This window comes from Callorhinchus milii, unplaced genomic scaffold, assembly GCF_018977255.1.
Source record: "Callorhinchus milii isolate IMCB2004 unplaced genomic scaffold, IMCB_Cmil_1.0 Scaffold26, whole genome shotgun sequence".
Classification (NCBI taxonomy): domain Eukaryota; kingdom Metazoa; phylum Chordata; class Chondrichthyes; order Chimaeriformes; family Callorhinchidae; genus Callorhinchus; species Callorhinchus milii.
The window spans coordinates 1,972,535-1,997,537 of NW_024704767.1; the positions used below are offsets into that span (position 1 = coordinate 1,972,535).

The following is a 25,003-nucleotide window of genomic DNA, read 5'->3' on the forward strand; positions in this document are numbered from 1 at the left end:
CTTGCACTATAATAGCTCCCACAAAACAGTCACTACACTTTATAGCATATCCTGGGAAGTGCTTCGAGACATCCTCCCAACGTGAAAGGCTTTAAACCAACTGTAAGTGGCATTGCAGGAGACGAGAGGATGTAGAGCAGTGGTGCCCCACAAACTACATTTTCTTGATGGAATATCTCTTGATTTATGCCATAGATCAAGAAATACTTAAACAAAAGAAAAAACTGAAAACACATTACTGATCAAACGCGGACTTACCTTGACTCGTGCAATTGTTTGAGGGATCGTTATTTCCAGCCCACGGGCCACAGATTGGCTGCCACTGGAGAAGAGGTATTTGAATTTGAAAGTAAAATAAGAATCTTTAAATTGATCCCTTGGGAACAGAGAACCATTGGAACTCAACGAGGCTAAGGGCGATTAGGTCACACAGCCTGGTGAAGGAATGATACGGACTAAGGTTCTGGGAAAGCTGGAGCTCCTGGGACAGCATTGGAGAAATCAAGTCTCAAGATGCCGAAGTCACGAATAAAGATTTTGGTTGTATTGTGGTGATATACAATAGGGGCAGAGGTGCCCAATACTGCCCGATCATTTGTTTTTACAACACATTTACAGATTTAGCTCCCACCATTCAAAGCACATTCCCAAAGAAACTTGAAACACATTTGACTTGTTAAAAAAGATGGCACATTTATTGCTACATAAATGTTATATACATAGTGTTTTCTGTTATCGTTGACAGAAAATTTGAACTTCTTGCCGTTGGATGGAAAGGTTCATCAACAATACCTTAAATTTGACACGGGTACAAATCTGCATTAACCAACAATTGAAACTTGGAGAACAAGATGTGAAGCAACTTATCTCAGACATTTAGCTTGTACAATACTTTATAGGTACTACACGGCTTAGCTAGAACCTACAATGGTTTTCGAATGCTATTTTATTTTTCTGATATTAATGGACAGGTTACGGTAAATAACCCTACAATTTTTCTACCTAATATAGTAAAATAAAGTAAGAAACTTTTTACTGAAAACTTTTGATTTCAAAAATCTAGAAAGAGTAATATTTAGAATTCAAGATTTTTTTAATTATTTTTTTTACAAGATTATTGTATAAAAGACTACCTACTGCGAAAAATAAGCCAAATGTTTTCTTTTTCGTGTTGAAGGAAAGCTTTTGGGCATAATCCAAAGTCTATTGTAGCCAAAAGGGAAAGAAAGCTTTGAACCAGGCTTAAGAAAAGGCCGGGCAGTGGCATGTGATCACTTTTGCACGTTTAAGCAACTGGCAGCTCATGAACACTGAACTGATGAACAAGGCCACAGATACAGTAAATTGGGTATTAATTTATCTTGAATTACAGTCATAATGAATCAATTAGTATGACGAAATCCTACACGACGGTCGAAAATAATTCATTCTTACAGAAACCTTCCAAAACAAGTGTTTATAACATTCCTCATCATCAGCCCGGCAAGACGACTAGTTTTGATATTTTTGTTCTTTCAGTTGTCTTTGCGAGTGCTCAAAGTAAAGAAATGCATAATTTGTTCATCCTGTAGCGGGCCAATTGCCAATATATTTTAGACATTCAAACATGAAGTAACCCGAGTCAGCTATTTTCTCTCTTATGCTCATTTTAAGTGGAAGACAGTTTACATGGAAGCTAAAGAGATGCAATCTTTTTTATTTTAAAAAAGGGGAGACAGTGGTTTGGAAATGCAAGCGATTTAAAACTCATGTCAGTTAGGGCTACATTGACTTCAAAGCTCATGTTATGGACTGCCATCATTCTCCTGAGCCCGCTCCACTGACTAGCCACATAGATAAGGAGATAACAAAAACAAAGTATGGTCTCAAAAAGCTGGTGACCCTAGTTCTTTTTCTTCTTTGGACAATTTTAATCAACTTCACAGCTCACTTGTTCGTCTTTACGCTACAGGTCCCGCTCAAACAAGATGAGCTCACAACCTTCAGAGCCTGAAACCATTGTTTTGCTTTTGTGCTTAATTACAGCAAACACTTTTCACGTGTACTAAATGTAGTAATTAAGCTGCTTAAAAAAAACTAAAGCAATTCTAAAATTAGAAATGTTCTAATTTGCACGTCACATTACAAGTTATGCTATTCGTATGAAGCCTAAAACATTTGTATAATTACAAATAAAACAAATAAGAATGCTTATTTTCTCGAAAGTTGCTCAAAAGAATTCTACCCTCAATCCAAGCTAAGTGAAGCTATGGTCACAGAACTTGCTCCTTTTCAAATAAAAAGCACATTTAATATAAAGTAAATTGATTACGACACAAGCATTAACTCAAGATAGGAAAATGTGTATATTGTGACTACAACTGTTCAAACATCCAGAGATCAAACAAATTAACAGTCACTCTAACAAGGAATTTTCTGATTCATGGAAAATGCTATTTGTGTGGCCAAAGGAATGGAGAGTACAATCTCTTCCCTCCCATTTTTAAGACACTAATAGGTTCTGGGAATGCTAGGTGTTAGAGGCTGTTACTGCTTTGTTCTCTGCATGCGAACAGCTTTGACGGATGCTAACATCAGCTAGCTGCGAATGAAACTACGATTTTAACAATTCCCTTTCAAAGTAGACCTTATAGTTCAATAATAATAAATAAAATTGTCTTAAATGCATTCATCAACCAACAAGTTTAGGCACAAGGCAATGTCCACAAACAGTGGATCGATTGCAACAGTCTCTGATTGTGTAGAAGCAGAGCCACTTTCAACAGACTGATATGTACTAGGTTTTGTATGGGCCAAAATTCAGATTCAGGAGAAAATATATTCAGAGAGATGAACATGACACAATGTTGATCAAGAGATTGCTTCTGGGTTTCTGATGTTATGTTTTTCCAACTGTGGCTTTAATGAAAGTTAGTTGGCAGGGTCCTTGTGTGGAAAGATGATTCACTTGTTATTTTACAAAAACTATCCAGACTTTTGACCTGGGGGCAAGAACAAACAAAAGTCAGCAAGTTTGCAATCCTTGCAGGTTTTTGCTAAGATATTTCTAATGGATAATTCCAAAAGCACATCCTGATTCAAATTGCAATTTGCAATGAACTTAACAGAAGGTCGATATGACTTACTCTTAACATGCCATTTACTGTTACATAAGCATGTCGATAAAACAATAATTTTGCAAAGGGGAAATATTTTCACAAAACAATTGTGCAAAGAATATTACACTTTCCATTATTCTTAGTATAACTATATCCTTTAATGGACAAACACAAACTCGTGGCTGCTAGTTTCTTCAGACTCATTCCTATTTACAGGAGGTAGCTTTTCGGCCCATAGTGTCTGTGTTGGTTCTCCTGACGAAAATTATAGCACAACTGTTTTTTTTTCAAAAAAATATTTCTTTGCAATTCCCGAGTCTAATTTACTTGCTAAACATGTCTACTTTAAACATGCACAATGAATCTTTCTTTTCCTTGTATTTTCAGCATAGTTTTTCTAAAAAGGATAATCAGACACCTCTCATTTCAAAGTGCAGATTTTCCAGTAATGTTGGATCCCTGACACACATTCTTTGCCTAACCACATCCTTAATGTTAAGCTGATCATTAACACTGCTTTTTCACATCCATAATCAACATAGGGCAAAATGATACCAGGCACTTTTCACTACAGGAAACTGGCATTTTTCACAACAAGAAACTAAGGGGGTGGGTGAGTGGATTAATTATACAGTCCACGTAGAGAATGCCTCATTCTCCATTCACTCTATACAACAGACCCATCTGTTGCTCAAAGACAATTCATTATTTTCATTCCATATACACGTATATCAATTAAAAATGTTATGTCGACTACATTTAGTTATTTCACAGCTTGTAAGTTTACAGTGAACACATATTTCACATCAAAATATGATGGATGGCAACTTTCGCAAAAGATTTCATTGCACAGTAAAGAGCATGAAACCAGAGCAGCCATTTGCTCTACCGTACAGACGTTTTTAAACGATTCATTTTTGCTCCAGAATCGATCGTGAGAAAGCTTCTATCACATGCAATTTGAGCAACTTTGTATTTGAGAGCAAACACTTAATTGTAACAATATTAAAGGTGCCTTACTCTTGCGTAAAATAAATTGCAATAATATATTCAGAAGAGTACCTGGCAGATTTACATATGACCAATAGGGTTGTTAGTGTCAGTGAGGCCAGAGTGTGCACCAGGGTGTGCTGCAGAGTGAGCTGCAGAGTGTACTCCTGAGTGTGATCCATGATGTGCTCCCGAGTGTCCCTCTGCTGATATGGCAGAAGCTTTCTCTTCTTCCCTTCTTTTAAGGCAGGCTGCTTTCGGGTTCAGGTTCCTCTCTTAAAACATTTAAAAGCCACAATCAGCGACTGTAATCCATTAAACAGTACTACACATCAGGATAAGACGCACCTCTTAAAAGAAGACAATTATGGGGCTTCAGATATCCTAAATCAACGAAAAACACCTATTTTTCGTGAATTTAGGAATAAATGAATTGGTTGGTCTGGGCTCGTCAGTTTCGAACAGTTGGTTGGTTTGATAAATTCAGTGTCAGGATCTCAAGACAAGAACAATGGATACTATTGCTGTGTCTCAAGCCAAGAAACTTGTGCTGTATGAAAGGAGAGGGCTAGCAGTGGGCTGCAAAAACTTGTTGCATGTGCAAGACGTATCCGCAAGTGCAAAAATACAAGACAAAACTGTCAAGGAATTTGCGATTGAAACGACTTTGGTTGGGGTGGGGGGTGGGGGGTGTTGGGGGTAGGAGAACTTTTAAATTCAACCAACAGGAGTAGAAGCACAAACCTTATAGACACAGTCGTACAGATAATACTCGGATAACAAACACCAATACACCAAGAAAATCATATTTAGAAGCGGTCTATCAAGTGCGTGCTGACCTCGGACTTGTTGTTCCAAGCTGAGGATAACGGCAACTGCCTGATGCAGAATAAGTAGCTTGGTTTGGGGTTTTTCACTTTTCATGTGAAGTTGACACATGCGGCCAAGCTCCTTAAATGCCTCATTGATGTCTCGTACGCGAAGACGCTCTCTAGCATTATTCGCCATCCTCCTCTCACGTTCCCGTTCTGCTTTTTGCTCGGGGTTTAAGTCATCTTCTTCGTGATTACTGTATTAGGAAATAAAGATACCATATTAATCACACCAGTTTTTAGCCAAGCTCCACTGGCTCCTCATCACCGAATGGATCGATTTCAAGATCCTCACACTCGTTTTCAAATCGCTTCATGTCCTGGCACCTCCCTACTTCTTCGACCTGCTTATCCCACAACCCGCTCGCTGCCTCTGGCCTTCTTCATGTCCCCCGTGTCCTCCGTTCCACCATTGGTGACCGGGCTTTCAACCACTATGTCCTGAAACTCTGGAACACTCTTCCTCAAGCACGAAGACCTTCTTATTCGACCGTGTCTATGGTCACCTCCCCCTCCCTCCGGCTCGGAGACGAGCTCCGCCACTGTCAAGCGCTCTGGGACGTTACCCTGCGTGAGGGGCGTTATAAATGCAAGTCGTTGTTGCAAATTGTGTAACATTCTACTGAAAACTGCATCGGTGACTTGCTGCCATAAGAAGGTCATGATACATTTTATGGCTTCTACATTTACCTGGATCTATCTCCCGATTGGAGTTTATCACTTTTTGATCCATCCTCATCTAATCCCTTGTCATCGGAGGAGAAGGAGTCACGTGTATTCTCATCTTTCTCTTCTCTCTTGACGTCAGCTTGACTCAGGGCAGCAGTCTGACTTTGCAAACTACTGGAGGGTCCTACACGCAAAAAAAACCCCAAGGTTAACTCCAGTTCCTGTGCACAAATGGCATAATTTATTTGAAAAGATTTAGATTGCTTCACTTTTTATTATTCAATAAAATGCACAACTGTGTCATTTAGAATTAGGTTACTACGAAGATATACCTCTGCAGTTATCCTGTGGATGGTGATTTAATTCTGTACTTGTTGGGGGGCCTGTACTGGGGAGGATCGAATGGCTGTTATGGAGACTGACAGATTCATCCCGATGAGAACCAACCTATAAAAGACGACAATTTATTCTACTATTGCCTACGACGGAATAATTATCATACGGCTAATTAAATATAAAGAAAAATCATGAAACGGGAGCGCTGTTACTCCACGGCTTCAGCATAAATTGTTTTTAAAAACAATTCACTTTATTTGGCAAGCTCTAAAATGTAGCTTTAGTAATAATCTTTAACGTGTCGTTGTCCCATTTCTTTTTTTGCGAATTAATAAGTCAAAACTCAAACGTTCTATGAATATGAATGTATTCAACGATATGAATATAAAATGGTGCAGGAATCAAAAATACTTCACTTTTATTACAGCACGAAAACAGTGATCAAGAATCCAGACTGATATTTTTCTCCCTCCTTATCTCAAGGCAATGAGGACAGCAGGGGCTCCGTTCTTCCAGAGTTGGGAGTGAGGAAGGAAATTATTGGAAGAAACGAAGGCAACAATATCCTACTTTAAACAGGTGATCTGCTGCAGCATTGGAAGAGCTTGGACGCATCATATTTGATGGACAATTTAAGAAAAGAGGAAATATCAACAGAAATCATGGTTCGATAATGCTGAACAATGACCCAATGAAAAGATTTGCACCTTCAGGCTGGAACACATTCATTTGGAATGGTGGAGCTTGACCTTGCAATCCTACTGGTTGGTGAGTGGATTAATGAAATGAAATGATGGCATGAGACACCTGATAATTTAGTGACTAACGCCATCCTTGTTAGGATGAGCTTATTTAACACCGCCCTTGCTCGTATCTTGATTAACTGAATGACTCAGTGCCACACTATTTACTCACTTAAATTTTCTGGAAAACTGAAAACATCAGAAATGTAAACTTCTCCCATTAGAAGTGTCGTTGTGAATGCCAAACCCCAAAATTGCTCTTGGGCGCACATATGTCTAATTTACTCCCAGAAGGCATCTAATTAAAATAGCATATGTTCAACTATCAGGTTTAACTATAGTAGCAATGGTAGCTCGCCTGCTTTTTTTAAAAAACGCACTGATTCAGAATGTCTGACTCATTTAAAATGTGTTTTCTTTCCTAAGCATGAAGATTTAAGAACAAAGTCATTCTGAATTTTTTTCCATCAAAAGTGTCTTCAGGTAGGATGGCGGCATTGAATTGGTGAAGTAGTAATAATGCTAAATTGATATCAAAAAGTGCAGAAGCTCAAAAAGGCTAACTTTTGTTATTATTGCCCAAAATAGAACTACGATTTATTACAACAGATGTTTTGAGGTTGTCGCTCATTCTCCTCCATTTTGATGAATCTCAAAATTAATCCCAGATTATTTTTTTAATTCTCCACAAACTGACAGTAAACAAGCAGTAGTTTATTTTAATCCCTAAATTAGCCTCAGATAACCTTATATCAATTAGAATAGGTAATCACTTCGACTAAAACCAAGTGAGTTCTGCAGCCCACTGTTAGCCCTCTCCTTTCATACAGATTCTCAAGTCAAGACTCTTGACTTGAGATCCAAGCAGTAGCATCCATTGTTCTGACGAAGGGTCATGGACCCGAAATGTGGACTCACTTTCCTTTCTCCATAGATGCTGCCTGACCAGCTGAGCATTCCCAGCGACTTCTGTTTTTGTTTCAACATCCATTGTTATTGTCTTGATATCCTGACAATGAATTTTCCATGGTATTTCCAAGCTATGTTAACTGTTTTACTATTTAATACTTGATTTTTAATTATACTATGCACAGCTCAAGATATAATTACAGTATTCTGTGTTACTCATATTCATAAAACTAAATTTGCTCTCATAATCTTCAGTTTCATTTTTCATTTTCTGGCAATAACTGAATTTAAAATTCAATTCAACCATTTAATTACAATAATCTCCTGATAAAGGACATAAAACTATTTTTCAGTATCCATTGTAGTATCCATGGTTTTGTCCACTTCAAATAGTCGCATTGAAATCAATTGTTTACATGGATAGTTTTGTGATCAAGTTGGATTTGTTTTATATGGATAGATGACTAAATGGTCTGATTAATATACAAGTTTCTTCCAATTCCATGCATGCTCTACTCCTGCAGACGCTTTCTTAGCCTTCAACCTGAAAAACTAGATGTGGAATTTTCCAACTTACCCACGAAAGATCGGATAGTAACTACACAAAAAAAGTGGGACACAAATGGAAAAATTGCAAAGGCTAAAGGAGCAAATCAAACACCACCATCACTCTGAACACACGGTGGCGCTTGTGCACCAATTCCATCCACAATCCAGCATTTAATATGCAATCGGCTCGACAGTAATTTTATACATAGGAGGAATAATTTTATTACAAGCACTTAGAAATATCTTTCTAGAGTTGTGTAAGATACATAAAAACAGTGTGTTCAGCCTTCATCAAAACACTAATACATGTAAATAGAAAACGTCAAGAGAGAAAATCCTGCGAACAAGTTCCCTTAACATAACAGTGCTCTACAAACAACCGGAGAAGAAACAAACTGGTGTACTTTTAATATTTTTCATTGGAGTCAAATTCTTCAGAAAGATAACACACTGTTCAGTGTTTTAAAACAGACGTCACAGGTGAGTGTTAGTTTGTCAAAATCTATTTCGGAAAGGAATCATTACCAACTCCTGAACTCCAAACTGGCTCAGACCAGCCTCAGACCTTCTTTTGATGTGAGCTATTCTGCAGCCACTGCTGCCCAGTAACATTTGGTATGGGTGGGGAAATCGAACACATATTTTAAAATTGTCATCATGCCATCTGGCAGCATGATGCAAGCATTTGTTATGCTGGAGCAATAGTGGATGCATGAGATTTAACGTGATTTTTAAAGCAATGTGTTGCAAATTAATAATACATCAGGGATATATATATACACATATATATATAGACACACACACACATACACACACAGGATTGGCTATAAACACTATTTAAAAATCTACCTACACACATCTAAATACCCGGTTTTGCATGATTTTATAAAAATCCAATACAGTGTAAATATTTTTTTTAAAAAAATAGATTTACGTGGTTTTACATATAAAGAAGATTTTCACCAGTGAACCTGTCCGAACACCACACCACAAAAAAAAAAGGAAAACCTTGCATTATCTAACCCTGTAAAGTTTACCAATTATTTTTTTTTTGCCTTCAATGCTCCAGTCCAAACTGTGGAAATAAAAAAATAGAATCTTGACATTTTGCCCAATTTATTATTCTCAGGGGTCCAAAGGCTTTGATGTTTACTGCCATGACTGTAGAATTAGAATAAATTGTTCCCAAATGCAAGAATGAGTCTGGAATCGGTTCAAACTGTAATAGGACCATGCAACAAAAAAAAATAACTGCAATGTTGAGATGTGACTGCCCTGTTCTTTTATAGGAGCAAACCAGAAATCAAGTGCATTTTCTGCCCAGAGTATTCGGCTGCTTTGTCACAAAGTTAATTTACAACCATCCTTTTCAAGAATTCCCTCAAATTTCAATGAATACAGTGCAGTGGTCCTGTCAGTATATCTTCACTACACTTCCATCTGGGCACCATGAATATTTTGTGGGTCTCATCAACAGCTTAAATTCATTTTCCCTTGGAGGACAAGTCATTTCGAACAAGATTTTTTTGGTGGTAGGATGGGAATGTTAGTTTCCTCCAAGTCCAATTAGAAGGTTCAAGCCTCAAGTAAGTTTCGATTAAAATTGGTTTCATGCATGTGGGAAAAGACAACAGAGGGAGGAAAAGGAGAAAGGATTAAGCAGGATGGATGGCATTTGTGTGGAGTCTAAACATGGGCACGGACAGACTAGTTGGACTGAATAACCGGTGGTTTCTGTGCTGTAATTTTCTATGCAATTCTATGTTTTTGAAGTGTGGACTGGAATGAGAAGAAGGTGGCAGAAGACAGTCAGGCTGTGGACGTCCATGTGTTTCATCTATAGTTAGTAAACAAGCAAATGGAGAGATTAGAATTTTTTTCCCCATAGAGAATAGGTAGGATAAGGGGGAGGCAGAACCCATATTAGCTTTCAAAATGGAACCAAATACCTAAAACGAAGCAAAGTACCGGGGTAATGGGGAAAGGGCAGGTCAATAAAACTGAAAGAATTGCTTTTAAAAGAGGCAGCACAGATACAATGGGCCAAACGGCCACCTTGCATTTCTATGGTTCTATCTGCTGTATGAATGGTTCCCACATTTTCAAGGAAGGTACGATCAATTGATACTGTCCGGGGACTAATGTACATATTGCTTCCCTCCACTGATACTTCCACTACAGCTGTGCTCAAACCCTTTCGCTAAAAAAGGCTCAATTTCAGAATCACAAATTAAACACCACATTCCTGCAGCTTGTTTCTCTGTTCATGTCGTTTTGGCTAGCTCTATTTCTCAAAGTAATTTTCCAAGTTTCTGCAGCTCAGGCCCAGCTCGCCTGTTTTACCCATTTGCTCCATAAAATTCAAGGACATTTGTGCCAGTTCTTACACATCTGGAAAAAATGCAACTATAATCTAAAAATTCTCTGTGGAAATGATTTTCTCCATATGATTACAGCAGAATCTCACAAGGCTTTGCAGTGTTTTCTTTTGCAGATTGGGAAAGAGGGAAGGAATACATTTGGACCACAAAGCAGGTGTACTTTACCTCAATTTTCCTGCTGTCCAGAGAACCCTCATTTAGTCTTGAGAAATGAATAATATTCTTATAGATTTAATGCCATGAAAGAAGTTTTTTTCTCTACTACAAAACTGGCTCAATTATAGACTGGCTAAACTCAGAGACTTAATGTGAATTTGATGATTTTTCTTAAGGCAGTATCCTGAGTTTCATTGTAGTAACTACAACTGTCCATGGAACAGAGACTTAGCCGTTAACGATAATAATTACTCTACTAAACAAGTTTTACACAACAAATCCTGCAATAATGCAAAATTCAGCCATCATGTGAAAAAAAATAGAAACTAAATTTGGCACAGTATTCCCTGGTAATCGATTATTTACATATCAATCCTTAATCCTTCACTATTCGTGATACCCTACATCAAGATGGGTGTGTACAGTCATGTCAGCAATAACTAAGCACCAAAGTGAACCAATCTTCTTCACCTTATAAATGATCACTAAATTGTATGCACAAAAATATACTCCAGAAAGTGTTGATAATAACCCCATCTTGTTTCAAATACTCGAGAACCATTTTATTTTTGTGGGTATAAATGAAATTTGCCATACTAACAGTAAATTCCGTTAAAGAAACCAAGTTCTAAATGTAGGCTTACATAATGTAGGACAAAGTGCAATATATGCATGTGCACATTTTAATCAAATTGACCCCTACGTAAATCATTTCTATTTATTCAAATTAAATTTGCATGGAGTTAATTTGATTTCAATTTATTCCTGATAATTCGGCTCGACTAAAAATATAATTTGCTAAATATTTTCAATAAAGCTTTCAACTTCCAAACTACACTCCTACAGATAATAAAATCCATAGTTTTTTCCAAATATAGATAGCTTTCTTTGACTTGGAAAATGAATGAAAAGCTTAAAAGCTTGTCATAAAACTAAGTGTTTTGTAGGCATGAGGAAAGGAACTTAAAGAGCAATCCATTTATGTAAAAGAATTAAACTCTTTAGATTGAATGTTCACATCGATCTTGTGCACTGTTATAAATAGTTAATCCAAAATTCTAATCATTTCAAAAGTATCTTAAACAGCAGAATTAAAATTAACAAACATTTTTGCTTTTCTTTCCCCATTTCCATTCTTCCTGTGACTTTTTAATGTTTCTTGTCCGATCTCATTTTGAAAGAAACTTTCTTTCAAAAATGAAACAGAGTTATTTCTTCAGCCTCCAAAATTCTCACTTCCAAAATAGATCGTGGGAGCCACATTAAAGGAAGTAGGTTTAGTTTGGCAAAAACTGTCCCGAGACACTGAATTATCTCTCAGCCAACCAAAAAGCCACAAGAGTGACGATTGACATGGTTGCATCAACCTATCTTTGATGTGGATGATTGAGAAATTGGGAGCATTTGAAAATTACTGTGTTGTTTCGACATTTTAATTCACAACAGCTGTCCAATCAGAACACGTCCACATCAGCAATGTAGTATAAATGCCGGTAATCGTACTGTGGCAGCAGATTATGCTTTACCACAATTTGCATGTGTAGCAAAAAAACATTCAGAATAGAACTTAACCTATAAACGACACATACCATCATTGACAGCTACAATAGATTTTCCACCTCTCATTGATATTTACTGAAGTCAAGCACAGTCACATTCAAACAAGAAAGCTAAATGCCTTACAACATAATATCAAACAAAAATCTCTTACACATTGTGGTTGAGTCCAATTGTACATAGTTGCAGTTTAAAGTGTGACAACATGTATTTATCCAGCATCTTTCATGCAAAAGTGTCTCAAAGAGCTCAAAACCAAGCAAGGAAATGAAAATGAGAGATTTAAGGATGTCGATGAAGTCATGGTCAAAGAGATGCTTTTTCTTGGGTGTTTTCTGAAGGCAAGGAGTAGGGTAGCAAGGCAAAGTTCCAGACCCAGAGGTATAGTAGCTAAAGATATAGTGGCTAACGCCACAAATACTGTTCTATACATTTTGACTGCTGCATTAAACCTGAACAGTTCATTGTATTGATCTGTTACACGAGTGGACACTCGAAATCCAACTGGGTTATCAAAACCTTATTTCAATAATTGCTTTTTGCTACGGCAATCAACTTTCCTTTCAAATAGTTGCTGTAGAAACTAAAATCAATCAATAAAGAACTCGGCAGCTTTCTGCTTTTCTTAATATAGAAAATAATTACCATTGATGCTTGTCGACTGGAAGTTACCAGCACAGATGCTCCATAGTTTGAATGCAATCCTCCAATTGGCCCATTTTGTGATGGTCCCAGTAAACTATGCATTTCACTATGGCAACCAGACATGCTTGTTGAAGGCCCTACAGCATGGTTTCTTAGAACGTGGATAGCATCATCCAATCGGTCTAAGCGATCCTCCATTCGAGTCTGCTGTTGAGACAAATACGGTGATAGAACGAACGTATTTTCTCTGGCACACGTCTGATAAAGGTAAATACACTGTGCGTCAGTTAATGCGTTAGGGTATAACCAGAAAGAAAATGACCACAAAAACACAAATGGTTGCAACAGCAGCTACAGGCATTTGGTGGGAAAAGAAGTTCAAATTATGTGGATATCTGGTAGAGTTTTTTTTAATATTAAAAAAAAGGAAAAGACATTCCATTTGAGGGACAATTTAAAATCTATGGATTTCTCCAGTACAATGAACAAACAGTTGTTTGACATGCTTCTTTCTCTGATGTGTAAATCTTCGAATAAACAGGAATGATTTAAAACAAAGTAAAATTGTGTTTTGAGGCCAGAAGAGATTCATGGAATAGTGTTGTAGTTCATGCAAATGGCTGACCGATTTGGAATGGCGAATCAGGGATGGAAATGTACTGTTGTAAGAGAAATAGTACCTCGCAGACATCCTTTAAGAAAGACATTGCATCTTGCAAATGCTCATGAAGTTGCTGTTCAACCCGATTTTTCTGGTAAAGCCAAGACAGAACAAGCAAAAGGCATTAATACAAACAAAAACACTTAGAAAGCTAAGCCAAGCCAATGGGTTAAATAAGTGAATGTTGAAACTATTTTAGCTGTTAAAAGAAGTGAACGGAAATTTAGATATCAATTATTCCGTGCTCATTTCAGAGTACAAACAGACATGCAGGCTGTTTAAATGGAAAGTAAATTGAACACAATTTTTCTTTTCCCTATCTAATCTACAGTTTCTGCCTTTGATCACACACCATATGTAATTCCCATCTGCACCAGCAACTTGGAGAATGACCCGTTCTCTTAAATCTTTCTGCGTCTTAGTGGAAAAGTAACTCTCCTATGAGCACCTCAATTCTGTTGCCCTTCCTCAGAATGTGTTTTGGGGGGAGGGGGGGCAGGCAGTGGGGATGAGGGAGACTGCACATGATGTCAGTATAGAAGATTGCCAAGAGAATCAATTTCACTGAGTAAATTAGCTAAATGTATTGTTAAAATGGAAAAGTGGAGAACGTTAAAAGAAATCAGTGGACCAAAATTTACTTGTAGAAAATAAGCATGAAAAGTGGATTGATGCATCAATAACGGTGATTACGGCCTTCACTGTTGATTTTCTCCAGCTCATTTGCTAGAAGAATTGGCACTCAGCAATATTATAACCATACACCAATTCTAAGCTTTCATATTCAAACTACATTTGGCAGAAAAAGGATTTCACAAAGTGGGTCCAGTCTGTCTTACCAGTGAGTGAAGAGAGTTTTCATAGCTGGGAGATGATGGGTTTGCTCCTGATCGAGACCACTGGTTAGCACCTATTTAGATCAAGATGTCCAAAGGAAGTTGCATCTCAGTGTACAATTTGAAAAAAAATACAAGCTTTAAAACACACAGAGACAATGAATGTACGATTTCAAAAAGTGTTTGGAATAAAAAATAAATATGTTCAGGCTCCCTGGGAAGCAAAATATGTCAGGTATGTCCCTTTGCATTCAGATAAATCAATGCAAAGTGACTATATCAGACATTCACCGTACAATCCTTTGAAATATTTTAATGTGTAAACAGATCACATTTTCACAGAAAATACATTGTAAAATACAATTTGGAGCATTACGCAGCAGGTATGAAACAAGAATGTACCTTTCAATATCTATTGCAAAATATGAAAATGAAATGTAATACTATATGTGGTACCATTCAGCAATGATGGGTTGTACTGAACTAATATTTGTTGATTTCTTTTCAAATTGTCAGCTTACAGATGTAAAAAAAAAAGCATTCTGAACAAGAAACACCACCATAAAAATTCAGTGATTACCTCAGTGACAAAAGCTAATCACTTTGAACGCACGGATGTCTGTTCATCAGATTGCTACCAGTTGGAATCATGCCATGCTGAGCCCAGTCATCACATTTAGAAACTGGCAGTGATGAATTTCAGAATAATTACATTTTACAGCTGTGAAAGTTTTCAGGAAGAATGTGCTCGCATTTCATATTAAACCCTACAATGGATATTGGGTGATCTCTACGTTACTTTCTCGTTAGGTACAACAAAATCTACCAAGACTTGTGTTGTTCATAACAACCCTTTCTTTTTAACTGAGGCTGGAATTGTCTCCAAATTATTAACCAAAACTCCAAGTACTGAACCGGTTCCAACTTAATCCGGACTCTTTCGAGGGTACATTTCATTCCTGTGGCCATTCCAAAATGTACCAATGTGAACTGGCTGCAATCTTGTAACATAAACCGTCTCTTCCCATACCATCTTTGTCTGCCCATCATACTAACAAAATTCACGTGTCATCAATGAAACACTGCCTGGTAACTGTCAATGTCTTTTGTTCACACTGAAGAATGACCGTCTAATAAGGCTTCTCATCGCTGCAGGTAATAATAATATTGCTTACAGTTAATATAATGCCTACATCATCGAAACATCTCAAAGCACTTTGTAGACATTTGCTGTCTTGTGTCATGATTATTTGTAGGCAAACATGTCGGCCAATTTGTTCACACTCGGCAATGCCCACAAATAAGTAGGCAATGAATGACCAATTGATTTGGAGAATTGTTGGACAGTAAGTAGATCGGGAGAAACTCCGCTATCTTTTCAAACAGTATCATGGGGACTTTAAAGACCACCTGAACCAGAAGATGGAACCTCTGTTTTAATATCTGACAAGAAGGACCACATCTCTAACAATACTGTGCTCCCAACTGGAGGGTCAGCCTAGACTATGAGCTAAAAGACAGTAAAACTTGACCAATAACTGACCCAAAGGCGAGAATGCTAACTGACCGAGCGAACAGCCAAGCTGACAGCTTTCCATAACGGAGAGTACATTTAAGAATGAAATCTGTAATTTAAAATTGAGTTGGTTAATGGAGGGGGGGAAATCAATTAGCCAGAAGGCTGAGTCCTATTAAGACTGCTAACTGGAGGATCTAGTGAAGGCATTCAAGATTTTGCTGCGTCAAACCTGCTATCTTTTCCATCGAAAGGGCATCCTTCACAACATTTTCCACCCACAGAGAAAAGGTGTAAAATTGATCAAAGTGTGTAAAATTAATGACATCTAGATCCAAATTTTGAAAAAATAAGTTTCATACTTTTTAAAAATAGGATTTGCTGTAATCCTACTCCAGAAAAATGTTACACAAAAGTGCGAATTAAAAAAAATTGGGATGTCTTTCTCGCTAACAGCTTTGAAATGCTGCTTTGTAATCAGCAAACTGCACCTGTGTAAACCTCCAGTTCTGTTCTGCAAGATCACACATATCAAATTGACACACGGCACTTTCATCTTCAATGTGACCACCGAATCAAATGAGAAACTCATTAATCCCTCATTACACAATTCAACAAGAAGCGTTTAGTTATTACTGTACGAACTGCCCAAAGCAGCTGTTCAGTAGATTCTCACAGATTCAAACTAAAGCTTTGCACTTTTTTTCCTCCCCCCAAAAAAAAAACTCAGCTCAATATTCACAACCATCTTCCAACTCTACATACACATAATTTTGTAACCAGTGTTCCATCGTAAATTAAAGATAAATACAAGTCCCAGGGTAAGTCAGATCACCCTCTCTAGAATTCTGACTTCCCAAACTGCTGCGTTTAAAAAAAAGTCAGTCTTAAGCGAGGTGTCTGATTAACATCAGCTGTCTAACTGGAGATAAGCAGCTGAGATAAACTCAGTGTACGTGGCAGGATCCAATGGATCTCGATATAGCGGACATTTGTACCTCATCTATACTGTAACATTTCACAGCAATCAGATAACTGAATAACAGTAAATGAATCTGAATAAAAGATTCTCATATAAATTGTTCTACAGATAACAGATGCAATGGAAAGAGCCACTAATCGACGAGGAGTCTATTATACAACGCAAGACCTACATGAAAACAAATGCCAATCTAAATGAAGGTTCAATAGCCAACTACAGTAATGTATATAGCAACACAAACACTGGATATTACGACAGTGTCTGTGGAAAGTTTAGCCAAGTTGACTTACGTCGCAGGTTTAACCAGAATAATGTTGTTAATAACATGAGGTCCACATTAATTCTATGGCAACTTTCATGGAAACTCCTAAAACAGCATTCAAATTATTGAGCAGCTGGAAAGTATTGCAATGCATTCATTATAAGCAACTTGCTTTGGACTCAAACTAACTTTCCACAAATGCTAAATACAGTAAATATAGACACTCCCAGCATCAAGTTTTCCAAAACCTACATTCAATCTTTACAAAGTTTGGAAGGTGGCGAACAAGCTATTGATGTTGGTGAAACCTTGCTGAAACAGATTAGCTGTCGCATTTTCCCCTACACAGCAGTCACTGCACTTTAAAGTAAACCATAGTTTGAAAGTGTTCGGCATGATAAGGAGCAACATCAAATATAGATATTCCTATTAAATTGTAATGTGCTGGATTGGAAACCTGAAACATATCCCAATTTCAAAAAAGTTTAAAAAAATCAGCATATCAAGAATTTGATGCTCCCTAAATATATGTTTCAAACAGCTGTAAATGCAGAAAGCCCGACTGCCAATGGTGGAGTGGACAGGGCAGAGGACAAGGAGCAGGCCACTGCCTGCTGAGTGGAGGGAATGGGTTGGCTGGTAACATTTTAGTGCGCAAAACATAAAACCCTGAGGTTTAAATCTTAAATTAAAGAGTCAACGTTTTGTCAGTTGCACAATACTTTGTGAGGTAAAAATGGAATTGCAATCAAGATACGGCTCCTAATTTGTCAGGACTCTGCACACTTTGGGAGTTGCCAGGTTTCTCATTTAGGATCGAAATGTGGATGTTTTTCCAAACTTAGAATGCAGTTTTGAAAACAAAACTTACCTGGCAGAGGTGACGGAGATCCAACTGGTGTTGATGGATTTGATGGGAAGCTACTGCTGGTGTGATCGGGTGAATAAATCTGCCAAAAGGAAATGTTATTTTACTTGTTACATGTATGAATATTGTACAACTGCAATATCTGCCAAATTTTGATTCAGTTCTTCTGTAGGTAATGCAGCAATTTTGCAACAAACGAGTTGCAAAAACTGGATCCATTAATCCTCCCAGCTGGCTCAACATCCAAGTGGCTATAAAGATGCTCGTAACATTTTGGAAGGCTTAAAATTCTAGAGCCCACCTTCAAATAACACGTCAAAACCCACAGAATACATTCTTTGTTGACACGGGCACAAAAGTATCAACGCATTTAAGAAACCTTCTATCTATTTAAACAAATGCAGTGCAAGTTACAGTTTTGGATTAGTGACCGTGTTTGGCACAATATTATGCCTCCACATACAAATAGGATTTATAATAATAATAATAATCCTTGCATTGGTATAGCACTTTTCACGTCAGGAGGACTTCCCAAAGCGCTTCACAGAACACACTGTAAAGTGAATTGACGGTATATTTGTGGGCAAACGCGGCAGCCAATTGCGCACAGCAATGTCCCACAAACAGTCGTAGATTGAAAATGACCAATTTATTATTGTTTTTGGTTTTTGGAGGGATTATTATTAGGCGTGTGGAGTAAGGAAACTTGCCCAAGGTTTCGCCCTCTGCCTGGAATTGAACTCAGGTCTCTCACTTGCAAAGCGAGTGCTCTAACTACTGAGCTACAGGACTCTGTATCCGTATTTGTCATCAGAAGAGAAAGATCAGGGCACACAACTCTGAGAAATTTCAAACTCTGTGCTGATATTTTCATCAGGTGATACTCCACACAACCATTAATGTATAAGGCCTTATAATGAAACACATCTACTTCTTTAACCAGGTGCTGACATAGCAGATAGATAAATTGAGGGTTTGAGTTAATGAAGCTTTTATGCATCCAGTTTTAATTTCTTCCAAAGCCAAAAAAAAGCCCTGGCACAGTGAATTCTTGAGAAACCTATAACTCAACAAAGCATTTTTCAGTAAAACAGTTGCAGATGTAATCGAATAACTACCCAGCAGACAGAAACCATTCCTCCGAATACCTTCTGTTGTGAACATTCTTTAAACAATAAATGAAGCTCCACTTCTCAAGTGTTCATTACTCGGTTGCCAATGTAAGGATTATGAGTAGGTGAATGCAATGCCACCCACATTCTATCCCTGGAGGTTTTATTTTTAAGCCTATTTAGATTTTACACATCTTTGCACAGGTAATTTTATTAAGACCACAATTTAAGAGACCTTCATTTATGGCTTGTTTACCAAAGCCTTTTTCATGCATGTACAAATCAAATCAGTGAAACAGGGCTATTGAAACAGCTATTACTGCAAAATCTCAATAACTACAAAAAAAAGATTTAATTTGTTATGGACGAAGCTTTGGTTTAAAAAAAACTGCACTGTTAAACTGCATAAGATCCAAGTCTTCTGGTTTGGCACTAAATGCTGAAATAAACCAGATGTTTCTGCTATAATACATCAGTTTGTGGGCATACACGTAAAAGGAATATGTAGTAGATTTGCACAGATTTTTGAAATACATTGAAAAACGTATGTATGCAAAAGTGATGCACGCTCTTAAAGAATAACTTAGTTTTATTTTAAGAGCACCATCTTCATTACAAAATGTTTGGCATATCTTTTTTTGGGGGGATGGAGAAGACTCAGAAAAGACATGTACCATTTCAGTCCTGCCATCAGTGCAGGTGATGCAACGATCGGTTTTGCTATAATCTGCATCATCATTTGATACGTTAGAAAAGCATAAACCATTTGCCAGACCTTTTTTTTAAAAAAAAAGTTGGTGCTGTTCTAATGGCTTTAATGGGAAAAGTGCAGGATAAGAAGATAAGAAGACAACATCGCAACAGTGTCCATGTCCAACAAGCAACAATTTAGTGTAGCACAAAGAAAAACAATCAATAAAAATGTCCATTTCAGACTCCAGTTTAGAACAGCAGAAAAGCTTAGCAGATCATTTATTAAAATGAGATTGAGGAAAAAGAAACAGGAAGAATGAGATGAGCTGATGATTGAAATATCTCTGTTAAAGTGGCAAAACTTTAATAAAAGATCCACACACGTATCTATTTTCTAATTTAACAAATAAAGGGCGACATTACATTATATATAGAATTTTCCTGCAAACTTTGCAGATCAATCTGGAGTAAAAATGTCAAACAGAACATCTGCACAGATTCCGGTACGCTTCTGAAAATGGGACACAAATCATGAACCTCGACAAAATAATTGATTTAACGTTCCCTGCACGATTGGCATATAAAGCAGGTATCAATCAGGCAATACATTAAAATTATAACCCAATTGAGGCCTGCAAAGAAAATATTTGCATCAGTTAGTCCCCGGAGCAGTGCAGTCATTTTTACCAAACAACATTTAATTAGTACAATGCAGTGGTCACAACATATGGCTCAAGGGCAAACTCAGTCGGTCTACTCTGGTGCAGTTGAACAATTCCTTTTCCATGTTCAGTACAGCAGCATTTTTACTCGTCTACAATGTGTGGCGCTGCACTGTTGAAGAATTCTCTCTAAAACAATGATCTATTTACTACTCTTTTATCCAAGAACCTGCAGAAAAAGAGAGACCAGTACTGTACTTTAACACACACACACATTAGAAAGTACCCATAAGATTTTCAAAGGCACATTGGTTCAGTTTTGAAATTGGGTCCCCAAATAAAAGCATGGTCACTGGTCCACTAAGACGTCAATTTTACTCTACCTGGGATTATTTACTAGGATGCACCCTGCACTATAGACATCTTCTGTGAACTCTAATGGCTAGGTGAACAGGTTCATGTTATCAATTCATATCATTTGAAAATGGAGTGTGTGACTATCTCAAACTGCTTAACGACAAGCAGGGCAAGTTTTAGGTCAGAAAGAAAAAGTATAGATGAAATTCAAATTTTATGCTGAAAATCAGGATTGAAAATATGTTGGATATGTTCGCAGCGCTGCGTGCAAAACGAGTTTTATTCACTTGATAATTTGCAACAGATGTTTTTTTTCCACCCTCCAAAAGAACTTTGGTGTTACAAATTTAATGTTGAAACAATTGCATAAAGTCAGGGAAAACAGATGGGACTGGGAAAATGAGGGATTTGTACTCCACAGACTGTGGTATGCACTGATAGAGCAGATGGAATGCATCACCATCAGCTATGACAGAAATGATTTATGGAGTGACCTAGCAGCTCCTGCCAAGCAACACAGGATGACAGAATCACGTTACTGTAGCAACCAATGCCCACCCACTATTGAGATGAAACATTTCTGTCCCGGCCTTTCCTCTAAAACCAGGCGATTTGTTCCAAGTAATAATTCAAGGAAAAGTTGTCGCACTCAATTCCTTGCAGTCACATTTCGCGTGGCGCACAGCTTGCTTTACCAATCCGAGCGACTATTTCAATTGTCGGTAATTTATAATTTTATAAGATCGTTACATTCCATATGAAAAACGTAAAACGAAGGACTGTAGGGTTCAGTGGATTAGCACATTAAACTTTCGCTTCGAGAGAATTCTGGCTCGAATTCAACGCAAGACCATTGGATGAAGGCCTCCTTTCTCCACTGTCTGTAAAGTGCCTTCATGAAATGATCCAGAGCAGTCTCAAACCCCGTACCCAAGTGCGTACACACCCACATCACGCTTTTGGGAGAAGGATGGAATCGCACTTCTTGCGCACAGTGTATATAGGATTAAACCTGACCTGGGAGGGCTTGATATCGTCTGTGGTTGACAAATGGAGGAGGAAAAAAGCAATCCATTTCCCTGCACAAGTCATTCACACGTCTTGTGAAGCACAAAAATAAACAGTAATATTGTCAACTTTCACACATTTATTGCAGTGAAAGTTTCCTCTCCACTTCTAAATCATTTGCTACGATTTCTGAATAAGTGTTACTAAGACAGACCCAACTAAATAACAGCTGCTCCCAGTCAGCCCAGACTATTATCTTTGGCACAAATAGTAACTATTCAGACTAGCAGCACTGGATTGTGTAAGCCTTGGATACCTCTGTATTCAACTTTCCTCCAACCTAGCAATCTTACTTACTCAGATGAGTAGTTTTTTACGTTTGGGGGAGAGGAGGGAGTGGGGGTAGGTGGGGAAAGAGAAAGAAAAGGAAGAATAAAATCTAGAGATTTATGTGCATTTCAATTAATATTTAGCAAAACTGTAGAACACAAGAAATGGAAAGAGGGAGCAACCCATTTTGCCACCCTACCATTTTACAATTATATTTTAGAAGCTCCTTCATTTTATTTATTCCTAAAAAAGTCACGCGCGACAATCACAATTTCTGGACACTGGTCCAGATGAACCAGAGAGACATGAAGGGATTTGGGTCAAAATTTTACAACTTTTACACACATTGTACAGTCTCTCTGTGAGCCAATTTTCTTTTACACTTATTTAACACAAACTGTAACAGAAAACTGGCTCACGCAAAGGCTGATTGGTTCATAAGAAAATGAATGCTCAATTTTGAACTGTAAACAAACAGATGATCTGAATTCCTCTTTTCGCAAATTTAACTTTAAACAGTCACAAATATTGTTTTTTTTTAAAAAAAAACACTTCAGCTTCGGAGATGTACAGTCTTTGGAAAAGTCAGGATAACAGTACTGTTTCATAAACAAATGAGCATACAATATTTATCGTGCAGTATTTAAACTATGCGCGTATTTTAAAGGAGAGCTATCTCCATTGAGGTAGTACTATAAACACAGAAATCGTGTGCACCTGTGTTAGTTCATTCAACAACCCAACACACTGTGGAACATGCCAAAGCACTGCTTGGATCTTCAATAGGCTTCATTCATGGACTGTATTTTTAATAACCTATCCTAACCTGTAAAAATGTGCACAGCTGTTATTCTTCAAATGATAAAGTAAATAAATGGAGACCAAATCTGAAAACGGGTGTAAAGCATTTCTATGATTACACAATGTGCATTACAATTGAGCATGTGTTGTGCATACTAGCATTTTCTTCCAACAATGTGTTGCAAATAAAATATGATTCAGTGCATTTTTTTTAAAAAAGGTAATCTCCTCCCTCTGGTCTGTGATCTAAATTCTAAGCGTCTCTCCCACCAGATATTTTCCAGGACAGATCTTCAAAGCCTAAAATATAATCAAAAAGGAAGATTTCCCTACAAAATAGTCCAAAGTACACATTGAAGCTTAAAAACTGTCACCTGACATTTTTCCCTATTCCACATTTTTATAACTATCATTTTGGATTATGTACTGCTTAGTGTTTATGAATATTTAATTACCATAATCCAAATATTAGTAGTAGGGTTTAGTCTACCTAATGTGACTAATCAGTTATACCTTTCGGATAACGTCAAACTTAGAATAATTCTGTTGGGTCAGTATTTTCCCTAAATTGGGAGCGTTTACAAGACTGCTGATATTATTACTGTGCACCAGAAAAGATGCTTTTTATTTTTCTTTTTAAAGAAAAGCATTAAACTAATGCCAATTTGAAAGAGAACTCAAATTGAAAATACAAATTCAGCCATAAAACTACACTGGAAATATGAGTTAACCCTTTGAGTACTGAATGTCCTTTGCAGCTTTCAAAGTAGGGATGTTTTCTACAAACATCTGCAAAATGCTATTCTTTAAACTTCAGGACAATTGCAACCTTACATTTTTGGGAAGAAATGTCACCGCTGTCCTCAAAGGGTTAAATAAGCAAACTTGTCAGTGGAGACTGGAAAATGAACCACACTTGAGGTCAGTATTTTGGCTCTAAAGATTGGTTGGGGAATGGGGGGGGTGGGGAGGTGTCAGTATTGAATTGATAGCCATAAAAAAATTAAGTCAGGCAATACAAGTTTTTTTTAAAAGATGCTAAAAGGTTTAATTCAGTACTCACAGATGCCAAAGCTTTTCCAAGTGCATCACCTGTCTGTGAAACCCCAGTTGTATTTCCTCTGTTCCCTATGCACAACATAATTAGAGCATAAAACACTCATTCAAAAGTTCAGCTAAACATTAGATTGTGGTTAAAGAAAAACTGGATTTGTGTTCCATACATCAGGTTTACTGCATAACAAATCTACGAAGTATTAAGGCACAAAGTTGCAAGTTACGCAACACAATTTTTACATGTACACTAACCAGCTAGCCACTATTTTCCACTTGGGGGTGGGAGGTCAATGCGTTCTTAGAACATACCCAAAAGGTTTTCTGATCCATTGATTGGTGGGGTGTGTGAGGCTGCAACATAAGGAGAGGAGCTGGTACCTCGATGGAAGCTAGACATTGGGGGAAGACTGGGGTTGATGTCTCTAGGTGAAACTGAATGTGGTGGAAAGCTCTATAAAATAAAAACACCAGACAACCCTGGATAAGAACAAATCAATCAAAATTACATTGGAACCAGTTCAATACTGATTCCCAACCGGCAAAGGTAATTACCTGCTTAATATTGGTTCCTAGTCCAGTAAAGCAAAATATTTAAAAGATGCATTTGATCTTAAAGACCCTATACTTTTAAGAATAATAAAGAAAATGTTAATAAAGAACCTTTGAACACCAAACAGACGGTTTATTGTTCACTGAACAGCAGCACCACTTTTTAAAAAAAAATAAAACCTGGATTTACAAATCATGCAGCAATTCAGTGAACAAGTTATGTGACATCTGAAGGCAGACACAACTATACAACCATACAGTTACAGTATTTTTATTCGTGTCTGCTCACATTCTAGCCCTTCAATCATAATGTCAAGCTACATTGAAGGATGATCGGAATATATATCTTAAACAGTACAGACAGACAATCCAGCAGCATAGTACATTGGCTCCATTGGTGCTGCA

At 37.4% G+C, this 25,003-nt stretch overlaps 1 protein-coding gene across 5 annotated transcripts in view; it reads right to left on the bottom strand.

Annotated features, from left to right (window-relative positions):
• Window positions 1-673: 673 nt before the first annotated feature.
• The window catches only part of tcf12 (transcription factor 12), a 94,119-nt gene continuing 69,789 nt past the window's right edge, over window positions 674-25,003 (bottom strand). For 2 of the 5 annotated variants that reach the window (XM_042344067.1, XM_042344070.1), the window contains 11 exons: window positions 24,359-24,500; window positions 24,057-24,121; window positions 18,034-18,112; window positions 14,406-14,476; window positions 13,586-13,657; window positions 12,906-13,112; window positions 5,962-6,076; window positions 5,651-5,813; window positions 4,928-5,157; window positions 4,161-4,363; window positions 674-2,981 (listed from right to left, as the gene is read on the bottom strand). In XM_042344067.1, coding sequence (XP_042200001.1) covers window positions 4,170-4,363; window positions 4,928-5,157; window positions 5,651-5,813; window positions 5,962-6,076; window positions 12,906-13,112; window positions 13,586-13,657; window positions 14,406-14,476; window positions 18,034-18,112; window positions 24,057-24,121; window positions 24,359-24,500 — 1,338 coding nt within the window. In that variant the 3' untranslated portion in view covers window positions 674-2,981; window positions 4,161-4,169. The remainder of the gene's footprint in view (window positions 2,982-4,160; window positions 4,364-4,927; window positions 5,158-5,650; window positions 5,814-5,961; window positions 6,077-12,905; window positions 13,113-13,585; window positions 13,658-14,405; window positions 14,477-18,033; window positions 18,113-24,056; window positions 24,122-24,358; window positions 24,501-25,003) is intronic. The other 3 variants (XM_042344068.1, XM_007906516.2, XM_042344069.1) reach the window with 2 other exon arrangements.